The sequence below is a fragment of the Cynoglossus semilaevis genome, unplaced genomic scaffold, assembly GCF_000523025.1.
Source record: "Cynoglossus semilaevis isolate Cse_v1.0 unplaced genomic scaffold, Cse_v1.0 scaffold476, whole genome shotgun sequence".
NCBI classification, from domain to species: Eukaryota; Metazoa; Chordata; class Actinopteri; order Pleuronectiformes; family Cynoglossidae; genus Cynoglossus; species Cynoglossus semilaevis.
In genome coordinates, this window is record NW_007585116.1 from 208,704 (window position 1) to 220,163 (window position 11,460).

The 11,460-nt window shown below is 38.0% G+C and overlaps 1 protein-coding gene across 1 annotated transcript in view; it reads left to right on the forward strand.

Annotated features, from left to right (window-relative positions):
* Positions 1 to 11,460, forward strand: part of cd2ap (CD2-associated protein) — a 40,235-nt gene that overhangs the window by 17,134 nt on the left and 11,641 nt on the right. The window contains exons 5-12 of the mRNA XM_025053674.1: positions 67 to 245; positions 3,049 to 3,136; positions 4,006 to 4,100; positions 4,809 to 4,907; positions 5,924 to 5,977; positions 8,775 to 8,811; positions 9,642 to 9,704; positions 11,323 to 11,453. Of these exons, the coding sequence (XP_024909442.1) occupies positions 67 to 245; positions 3,049 to 3,136; positions 4,006 to 4,100; positions 4,809 to 4,907; positions 5,924 to 5,977; positions 8,775 to 8,811; positions 9,642 to 9,704; positions 11,323 to 11,453 (746 nt within the window). The remainder of the gene's footprint in view (positions 1 to 66; positions 246 to 3,048; positions 3,137 to 4,005; positions 4,101 to 4,808; positions 4,908 to 5,923; positions 5,978 to 8,774; positions 8,812 to 9,641; positions 9,705 to 11,322; positions 11,454 to 11,460) is intronic.

Consider the following 11,460-nt stretch of genomic DNA (forward strand, 5'->3'; position numbering starts at 1 on the left):
TATGTATGTATGTATGTATATATGAGTGCATTTATATGTATATGCATGTATGTATCTCCTTCGTAGACGTAAGTGGAACTGAGCTCACCGGCACACCCCCGGCACCACAGTCCACCTCAGGAAACGGAGTCATCGCACAGCCCAAGAAAATCAGAGGCGTCGGGTTTGGAGACATTTTCCAGGGAGGGTCTGTTAAACTCAGAGCCCGTCTACCCAGCCCTGAATCAGAAGACAAAAAGGACAAAGTAAGTCAGTTGTTACTGTTAATGATCATCTTAACCCCAGGAAGACGTAGAAGTACTAGAGCAAGATTTGCATACATAGAAGTTCGAGGCCCGAGAGAGTTTTCGTAAAGTTTGCAGATTTCGGGCAGTTGAACTTTTTTTTTTTCTTTTTTCTACTAAGATCTACCAAATAAATTAAAAAAGACGGTCCCTAATGGCAACTTTTAACTTAAAAAGATAAATGGTTCCCTTCAACTTTGATGATGCAGAAAACTGTTGCCAACAGTCAAGCCTGCAACGACGAACACATAAAACATTTTCGATGCTTTTTTGTGAAATATTTTTGGGCATGTGTGTGCATATTTACTACAACAAATATGTCAGTGCTCGCAACTGTGCTTGCCCTCAGCGGTCTAGGTGGAGCTATCAATTCAGCTACAAATAATGAAAGAGATTTGTGGAGAAATAAAACCCAGAAAATAGCAAAGGAAATAAGCAGCAGATGTAAAACACATCTGCATTTTTCTTCTTTTTTTTTTTTTTGAAACAAAAAACGTTAGGCCAAAATACCTTACCACATGAGAGACAATTCAAATGTGCATGAAAACAGGAACTGAGGCGCAGGAAAATATCAGGGGACGACGTTTTTCACACCAGCCTGCAACGTTCGCTCCAAGTCCGTTTAATCGACCGAACTGTAAAAATCCCCTGAATGTTCTTGCATCATCGGTTCCCTTGTGTTTCTGAGAACAAACGGACAAAGAACAGACACCGTCTTCTGTCAGGTTTATTGAGTTTTCTGTCCTTTTCTTAAAATTCCATCCACCTTGGTTCAAATTAACTCTAATTCTTTAACCTACGAGAACTTCTCCTCCTCTTTTGATATGGCGTCAGCAGCTGTAGTAGAACTTCTTTTGATATGGCGTCAGCAGCTGTAGGGTACACTGGAGTAAGATAAATACATTTATTTATTTCTGCTAAATCAGACGTGTTACTTAGCACCACAAATTAAATAATAAGGAATAATTCAAAGGCGGCCTTTGTTAAATGCTAACCTGTAGCCATCTCTGTGATGAGCATTAGTAACCAAAGTTACTTCAATGGCATGGGTCATTTACACCAGACGTCCACATGGGGTGCTAAACCCCCTAGCCACCATCAGCCAACATCAGTCCGTCATGTTAATAGCTCGATGTTTTATGCAAAATAACAGGTTTGTTTCTGTTTGTTCAAGGCAGTGGCACAAGGGTGCCATCACTTTTTGTTTCTGTTTATTTATGTTTAAAAAAAAAAAAAAGTCACAAACCTTCGCAACCCAAGTCAATTGACATTATTCAAAAACTCCTCGGAAACATGATGCGGGACGACCCACAAAAAAAAAATCTCTCGCAACCCACCTGAGGGTTACGACCCAGTCTTTGGGAAACAATGCACTACACTATGGAACCACTATTAGTCCGTACACGTGATTAGCATCCAGTTGACAAACTATGTTTATACCAGCATTTGTATTGGTATTATATTCATACATACATTGGATTGTCTTCCCTTGTCTGTAGAGCTGTAAAGGATGAGGAAAGCCGTGTTTCGGTACGTACCTCGGCTCTGACATCTAGGTTCGGTACATTTTTCGCTACGAAAAGAAATCTGAATGCACCGGAAAAAGACAAAAAAATAATATATTAAAATATATATTTATTAGGGGTTGCCCAATTTTGAGTATGCACTATCAAGTTTCTGTTTGACATGCTTTGAAAACATAGGGTTCCACAGGTGTACCGTTTGGTACGTTTAGTGGATCTGATAAGTTGGACAGGATGGATGGATGGATGGATGGATGGATAGATGATAGATAGATGGATAGATAGATAGATGGATAGATAGATGGATGGATAGATGGATAGATAGATGGATAGATAGATGGATGGATAGATGGATAGATAGATGGATAGATAGATGGATAGATAGATGGATGGATAGATGGATAGATAGATGGATAGATGATAGATAGCTAGAGGGACCAATCGATCAGGGAACTCCAAAGGGGTAAATAGAAAAAAGATCGATCTTTATTTACCCCTTAGGAAAGGACAATGAAGTAGTATGAATGCTATATATCATTGTTTCCCAAATACTGGGTCGCGACACTCAAGAGGGTCGCAAGAGATTATTTTTTTGGGTCGTCTAGCATAATTTCTCCCAGGAGTTTACGAATAATGTCTTGACTTGAGTCGCGAAGGTTTGTGACTTTTAAAACTTTGGTCCCCAAAGAAACACTACCGTATACATTTGCATTGCTACGATTGTCGCACGCACACACACACACACCTGGTCATACTTTGTCTTTGCACTCACTTTTCGTTGCAGTTTGTTTGCTACACTAAACACATGCTCCCAGGTGAATAGTGATTGAAGGTTGTCGGGTCCAACCCCGGCGTGCACATGTCACATTTTTTTCCCCGCTTCCCTTTTTTTAATGACGTTTCTAATACACGCGGTCATTTATAGTTACAAGCTGTGAGTCATGACTAGAGCTGCAACATTACGACTTTCTCACAGAGGTAATTACCACCGTTGGCATTTCCCCCTTTTTCCCCCCCCCCCTTGTGTTTCAGTAACTACAACCTCCATTAACAACATTAAACCCCGTGCCCCCCCCCGCCCCTGCTCAGTTCAACTCTGAGTCACATTCAGATGATCCAAGTCGCTCCGTTTCACTGCAGTCGCCTCAGAACCACAGCCGCCCTGCTGTATGTGAAGTCATGTTGTCCCTCTTCACGTCAACTGAATCATTTTCCACATGTATCGTTTTGCTTCATTTTAGCCAGTCCCATCATTACCCTCCGCCACAAAGCCTGCCCATCCCACCATGACAGATTTGCAGAAAGCAGAAGGAGACAGCAAATCTAAAGGTAAATAACCAAAAAAAATGCATTAAAAAAAAACACATGGCTGTCACAGCAAGTGTGTGTGTTTTTTTTTAAATATATATATATCAGCAAATCATGGTTTTCCATTTTGTTTGTCATAAAAGCTCCATGTTAGATAAACATTTTTTAACCACGATTTTTTTTGATAGAAAAAAAAGTTTTACAAATGATTTTTATTGAGCTACGTTTGATAATGAATGTTTCATTAACAGAGAATGTTTCCAAAATATTTGAATTTTTTTTTTCTCTGTTACGTCGTCTAAAAACAGATTCTGTTTTCTGTGCTAACGTTACATAAGGAACCACTTTATACTTCTGAGAAAGTTTCAGGATGAATCTGGCACTTTTTTTTTGGCTTATATATGAGGTTAAGTCATAGTTTTAAGGCAAAAAAAAAACAAAACAAAAAAAACCAAAACAATTATAATCTAATGTTCTTTCCCAAGACTCCCAAGATACTAGGAAAGAAGTAAGGGTTACAGAATTTTTTTTTTTTTTTTTTTTGGTCCTGTTATTTTCAAATTATTGTGTTCTCGGTTTTCAGCCAGGTTGTTACAAAACCGAGGAGCAACTCATTATTTTTTTTACCTCTTACTTAAAGAGAAATGACAGGATGGACTTGATGAGGAACAACTCATTATTTTAAAGAGAAATGACAGGATGGACTTGAAAAAGCAAAAATCCCTTTAAAATCTTAAACGTCTTTCACGTTTAGCAAAAGAAAAAGTGCTAAGTCAAGGCAGTTTGGTTAAAATTCATATTCATATTTACTACATTTACCGTACTTGCTCACATTTTTATTCCTTTTCTTTGTTTTGTTTTGTTTTGTTTTTTTCAATTGTAATCTGCAGCTAAAGAATACTGCAAAGTCTTGTTCCCCTTCGAGGCCTCCAATGAGGATGAGCTGAGTCTGAAGGAAGGTGACATCATCCATGTCTTAAGCAAGGTGAACTTCCAACCGTCGTGAACATTTTTATGTGAGACAATGTTCTCATCAACCAATCGCGGTAGTGCGCCGTAAAAGATACAACGGGTAATGTTACATATTTAACCTCAGCATGACAGTGATGACACATAATATGCAGGGAGTGTTTGGATGTTCGGAATCACGTGTAGTGATAAACCTGTACTTTGAAGTGGGACTGTATTTTCTCACCTCTTGTCTCTTTTGCGGGTCAGAAGCTCATTGGAGACTTTGATTCTGTGTGTCTTGACATCAGGTCAATTTTTTTGAAATAAAACATCCGAACGCATTTAAAATCAATACAATGGAAATCAATATTTTTTTTTCTCCCTCTGAAGTCACGTACCTGGCCCACTTTGCTGGGGACGGCTGCATTGGACATTATGTAAAAAAAAAAAATCAAAGTTATTGTTGTTTTATTGTCCATGCCAAGTGCCAGTAAGAGCTTTTAGTCATTTCTTCTGCTGTAAAAGCATTACAAGACCCAAGTCAGGTGACAGACATTATGTCTTGTACTCTATTAAAGGGCAAAGTCATGTTTTGTTTTTGTTTTTTTAAAATGAAAGTTACTGACATCTAGTGGCGGTGACAGAGAAACAGTTAGAAATCTATTAAAGTGTTTTGAAGTATTTTCTAGCCTGATTACGTGAGTGTTTTTGTTTTTTTTTTTCCTCTTTCCTTCTTGAACAGGACACTGGAGAGCCTGGCTGGTGGCGAGGAGAGCTTGGAGGGAAAGAAGGCGTCTTTCCGGATAATTTTGTGACCGTGGTTCCTGAAGCAGAGAAGGAGGTGAGATCTATCTATCCATCCATCCATCCATCCATCCATGCAATCTATGGTTTTTGCATGAATTTAATGTCCTATTGAACTTGTTTTTTTTTATTTCACCAACTAGAATATTTTGCGTTTCATATCTGGCAGCAGGATAAACTAATCTGATATCTGGCCTAATCTTCATTAATCAAAAGAAAGTGGCAAAAGAAGCTTATAGATTCACAAAAGCATGTCAATGACTTTGATTTTTCTCCGAAATGCGTTTCCACGTAGTTCGCTCTCCTGACTATTAGTGAAGTGTCTTTCGAAGCTAAAGAGCTTATTCCGGGGGTATCTTTAATTATATCGGGAGCAGCTGCTGAATCTCGAGGTCACGTTCACAGTCGGCGGGCCGCCTTTGTGACGAGCGGCCCCCTCCCGCGAGCCGCACAATTGAAATTGGTGGTTTTACGGCAAAGGTAGCGAGGCCTGCTGTGATCGCTGGTGGGCAGAACAAAGCGTTGTCTGAAATCCATCAGACTGAGCTCATTGTCGTAGAGGTGAGGATCCCGAGGGATGGCAAAGGTTGAGTATTTTTGAGGCGATATGGTTGAGGTGATTCACACGTGAAAGGAACAAGCAGTGGATATACGTTCGTGAAATCGATACTGGATATGGAGCAGTGACGCAGAAAGAAGAAGAAACAGAGGTCAAGAACCAGTGCTGTAACATTTGCGGTCGGCCTCCCTTTTTTTGCTGAAAGGCACCAAATGATTTTGTTTGTTGATTAAATAAGACTGAATACTTTCATAATAATTCATGGCTAAGAGGACCGTGAGATATAAAACAGATTTATTGAGAACAAAAGGACATGAATGATTCATGGAAAAATGATCCTAAACCCAACCTTTTCACGCCATTTCTTTTAAAGTGTTGCCAAGATATGTGGAATAAATGTAAGATCACGTACACCTAAACCTGCGATGCTGTCATCTGTGAAAAATATCCACGCCCCTAACACTGGTGTATTTTTTTTTGTGTTCATATTTCAGTCTTCAACATCGAGAGGTTCACTGAAATCGTCACCAAGACAGGAATCAGAAGAGGTACGTTTTCAAGCCTTGAGGCATTAAAATATAATTTAACATAATCTTCAAGATCATCACCTGGTGGCAACAACTGGATTTCAAACATAAACATAAAATAATAACAGACAAAAATCTGATTTTTATTTCACTGTATTTAAATATCCAGCCCCCTAACGTGTATAGTTGGCGACCCTTGACATAGACCAGGGGTCTCCAACCCTTGGTCTGGGGTCAGGTGCCAGTCCGAAGGTCATTTGGTATCAGGCTGCAGTGTGACACAGTAAAAAAAAGAAATGTACTGCAGTTTAACTAAGTTACTTCATTCAAAAAGAATCCACGTCATTCAGACTCTGATACTAACAGAATAAAGTCTAAAAGACGTTTTATTTTGAAAATTTAATCCTTCAACGATGGAGTGGTATTACCGGTACGCAGCAACGGCAGATCCGACCATTTGTTAGTACAGATAATTACAAGTACATAAAAAAAAAATTTATATGTACATATATATATATATACATATATATCTGCCGTATATATAAATATATGTGTGTATGTATATATATGTATATATGTGTGACACACATATATGTACATATATACAGTATATGTTTATATACATATGTATATATATGTATATACACACATATATGTACATATATACACATACATGTATATATTGTGGCATGCCGTTCAGGAAATTAATCCTTGAATTTATATACAAAAAGTCTGAACATATATACAAAAATCCTGAATATATATAAAGAAAGTCTGTATATATATATATATAGAATAAACAAAGCTGGAAATAAGGATAGATGGATATATATATATATATGTACATATATATATATATAGAATAAACAAAGCTGGAAATAAGGATAGATGGATATATACATATATATATACATATATATACATACACACATATATACATATATATACATACACACATATATACATATATATATACATATATATATATATACATATATATATATATACGTATATATATATATACAAAAAGTCTGTATATATATATATACGTATATATATATATATGTACATATATATATATATAGAATAAACAAAGCTGGAAATAAGGATAGATGGATATATACATATATATATATATATATGTACATATATGTGTGTATATACATATATATATACATATATATATATATATCCATCTATCCTTATTTCCAGCTTTGTTTATTCTATATATATATATATAGAATAAACAAAGCTGGAAATAAGGATAGATGGATATATATATATATAGAATAAACAAAGCTGGAAATAAGGATAGATGGATATATATATATATACAAAAAGTCTGAACATATATACAAAAATCCTGAATATATATAAAGAAAGTCTGTATATATATATATATATATACTGCAACTAATTGCAACTAATTACTGTTTTCTCTTTTCTATACGTCAACGTCAGAACACATCTGAGCACTCCTATTGTTTTGGCAGTTACGTTGTTACTGGCCAATATTGATGAACCGCAAATACCACGGCAGCATCAGTTATCATTGATTATTCGGGGGAAAAAAAAAAAAAAGTAATCGAATGAGAGAGGCTCCTGTTTAGGTGGACGAGCAGCAGGTCAAGCAGTTGATAATCAGGAGCTGCGGCGTGCGACCCTGTGGATGAAGGCAGATGGCGTGGATAATTTGAAAAGCAAATAAGTTCAATCAGTTCTTCTGTCGTGTCATTGCTTATTTGTACGATTAGTCCCCAACAATGAATACTAATCAGAATGGATTCTGTTATCAACAGATCATCTTCACTCGCTCCTGTGAAGCGTGACACTGATTTACCTGCTTTATTCACATGCTTACAGAGGCGGAGAGAAGGAAAGTTGAAGGTCGTAGTAATGACAGCATCTGCCGGTCACTGCTGCTTGAGTTCAGGGGTTCAGGGATATGTAAATGTTATGTTTCCTTTAAAAGAAAGTGACTAGGGTTGATTAAGGTTGCCCTGCATGTGTTGAGATCTTGAAGAGCTCTTTCTGTCTGAACCACTTCCTGTCACGACGCGCCGGTGCACTTTGAGGAAAAAAAAGAAGAAAAAAAAAAAAACCCATCCGACTTTTGCATCTTAAAAATGAATCAAAAGTTCCTTATTCATTCATTCCTTTTTGCCCAGACATGACCTATTGATATGGAGGAGTCTAACAATAGATCGATGGTCATAGGTTATCGACTGGGATGACCCCTGAAGGTCACAGCAGCAGAAGAAGAAGAGTACACATCGCCAGCGTAAAGCCCTGGGAAAAACAGGGACGCAAGATCACACGGTGTCCCGAGTAAAGGCACTTAAAAAAAGCAGCCGGAGGACATTATTGATGTCAAAGGGTGAAATCAGCAACACTGGCTTTTGTAACATTCAGAACTTATTAGGCTAAAATGAGAGAATTAGCCTTCTCTACGCCATCTATTGGGGAAATGCAGGCATTGCAGGGAAAAGGCAGAAGTATAATGATAATATAAATAAATTGTATAATTTGGGGGGCCGAACAAAAAGGCCAAACGGGCACTTTTTTTTTTTTTTTAAGTGCACTTTATTAACTAGGCAGTGGTCAAAATGTAGAATCAATACTTTGCCGTCGCTCCTGACAGTCATTAGACCATTTGAACGTACCGTTGACATAAATCGGTAATTCAAATGGGTTCTTCATTCTTCGACACCTACATTCGTAATCGGGCAATTTGACATCTGTTTCAATGTTGAATAAGCCATTATCCGCTTGAACAGAGCTCTAACCCTACACCTCTCCTCTCATCTCTCCCTCTCAGAAACCAAAGAAACCTCCTCCGCCATCAAAAAGCATCGGTAAGGAGGATTTCGTAATCTCTTACGTGTCTCTCATGTCAATAGGAAGGGTCGTTGGCTTGGGGGGTGGGTCTGGCATTGCATTGTGTACTGTATATGAGATGTGCCTATGTAGAGCAATGTTTCCCAAAGACTGGGTCGTGTTTTTTTTTGGGAAACACTTGTAGAGATGGTCTTGATCTGATACTCATGATCTGTACTGGTCAAAATTTTAGGACCGAGCATTGAAAAATAACAACTATAGCCCGTCCAATCCGATACCGAAGCCCAAATGCTCAACTTAGCTTTGCTAAACAGGAGTGACGGTAAAAGTCCTGTTAACGTACGTCTCTCATCTCTTAAATAGTTTTGACTGGTTTTATCCAGTCAACCACTTCATCGTCTCCACTTTCAGTTTGATTCAGCTGTAAATTCTCCCTAATCGCTAAAACGCTCTGACAGAAAAAGAGCCATTGCGCATCATTGCCTTCTTGGTCCAAGCCCAGCCAATGAGTGTTTATTTACAGTTTGCAGCTGCATACTCACACTGTCACAGGAAGTGACACGGTTTGCTTTTGTAACCATCTGCCGCTGCAGCGTGCTGCAGTCTGTACTGTTGGTGAGAGTTAGTGTCTTTACACGACTTCCTGCCGCTGCCGAGATTTGCTCCAGTACTTCACACGAATCAGACCACGTGCATGCAGAACCTTAGCTAGGCGTTGCTCTGTCACCTCGGTGCAGCATTGTGCTTGCGCGTTGTTTTTGCTTGTTTTGAAGCCGTTTGTGTGAAAGTTGAGGTTGAGGTGAGGCCCGAACAAGTGAACGTTTTTGGACCATGTTTCGTTCTTCAGCTCCCAAACCAGAAGTTCCCAGCGCTGACAAGAAACCTCATCACATCAGGGCAGAAGACAAAGGTGCAGTAAGCGACGCTCGTTGCATCACTCTGTCCTCCTTGAGATACTACTCTGGTACAGTCGTCCCTCACTGTATATCGCAGTTGGGTTTTTTTTTTTTATATCTTAAATGTATTCTTGTTTTGCAGATTTTTTGCGGTATATAAAAAATTTCCTGGGGAAAAAAAAAAGCATTTTCTAGCCTCAAAAGAAAGAAAACCATAAAAAAATAGTACAAATAAATTAATTAAAAGACATTTTGTAACACATACCTACATAGTATTTCAAGAAATAACCTATATCTACGGGTAAAAAAGATTTGTGAAAGATTCGTAATTTTTTTTTTTTTATATTTCACGATCCTACGATGCCTCCTAAAGGGTTCGTAAAGGGTTAGTATATATATACGTAAATAATCCCTACTTTGTGTTTTTTTGCTTATCACGGGCGGCCTTGCAACCTAACCCCCGCGATAAACGAGGGACCACTGTACTTCATTGACTTTTCTTTTTCTTTTTCTTTAGAAACTCTCCATTTCTTGTATACTGTAGTGTTTCAGTATCTTGCCTGTACAAACCTTTCTGCATTTAGCATCTTCAGATCTCTCATATAGACTTGAACCATGAGCCTTTCACCAGCGATTTACAACGTATTCGCGCAAAATCCTCGCAATAATCAATAAACAAGATCATACATCAGGAAAACATCTTGTCCTTCTTTATAAATCTGCTAATTTATGCCTCAGCCCAGCAGCCTTGACCGTCAGTAAAGCATGAGAAAGTCAAATTTCACAGTGTTATTTTTAACGGTTTATAAACTGCTTGAGGTTGATTTAAAAAAAAAAAAAACAAGAAAAAAATGCAAAAAAAAAACACATTAGTTAACGGCAGCTCAGTAACTTGACTTGGCAGTTTCAACATATGCACTAAGAACCTTAATATTTAAGAGAACAGGAGGGAGTTTTTTTCCCCCTAAAGATACTGTATCATACAACAGTACAGTCAATTAATGAACACGCAAAAACAACTGAAAATATATATTTTTTCAATCTAGCGCATAGTTAAATAATTATTGACATCTTGCTCCGGGCCAGAAGTGGCCCCAGGGCCGTTGAACAACTTGTTTTATTTATTGATTAACTCATTGATTGCTAGTTAATCGTTGGTTAGTGCAGTAAAGGAAGTAGTAGTATTTGGATGGTGGGTAAAAAAAAATATATTATTTAATGTGGTTGACATTTTAAAACACAATATTTTGTAATTTCCAATTTTCTTGCAGGGGTTAGCGACTGCGCTCGTTTCCTCACCTCCTGATTTTTTTTTCTGAGCAAAACTATCATCATTTGTAGGCTCGAAAAATCTGTTAAAAATTTAGAACAACTGTATTTTTATTGTTTAAATATTGATATTTATCGCCATGCGGATACTATGTTATATCGCAATATATCGCGATATATCGCAGTATCGCAATATATTGCGATACATCGTGGTAGCGATAACTTGGCACACCCCTTACGAAACATAGTGATAATTTCTGCGCTTGTGGTTTAAACGTCTGTCTGCTGTTTATATTACAGTTGACAGTCTGTCAAAATGGGAAGAAACGAAAACACTTTTTTGTCCAATTCCCTCATTTACAGTGGACAAGCCTTCACCAGACTTCAAACCACTCAAGCCCGCAGCCCCGGTGGTCCCACACAAGAAGCCAGTCCCCCTTCCAGGGAAGGCCCGGCCAATCATCGTTCCCCCGAAGAAGCCGGACAAGCATCCCGCACCTT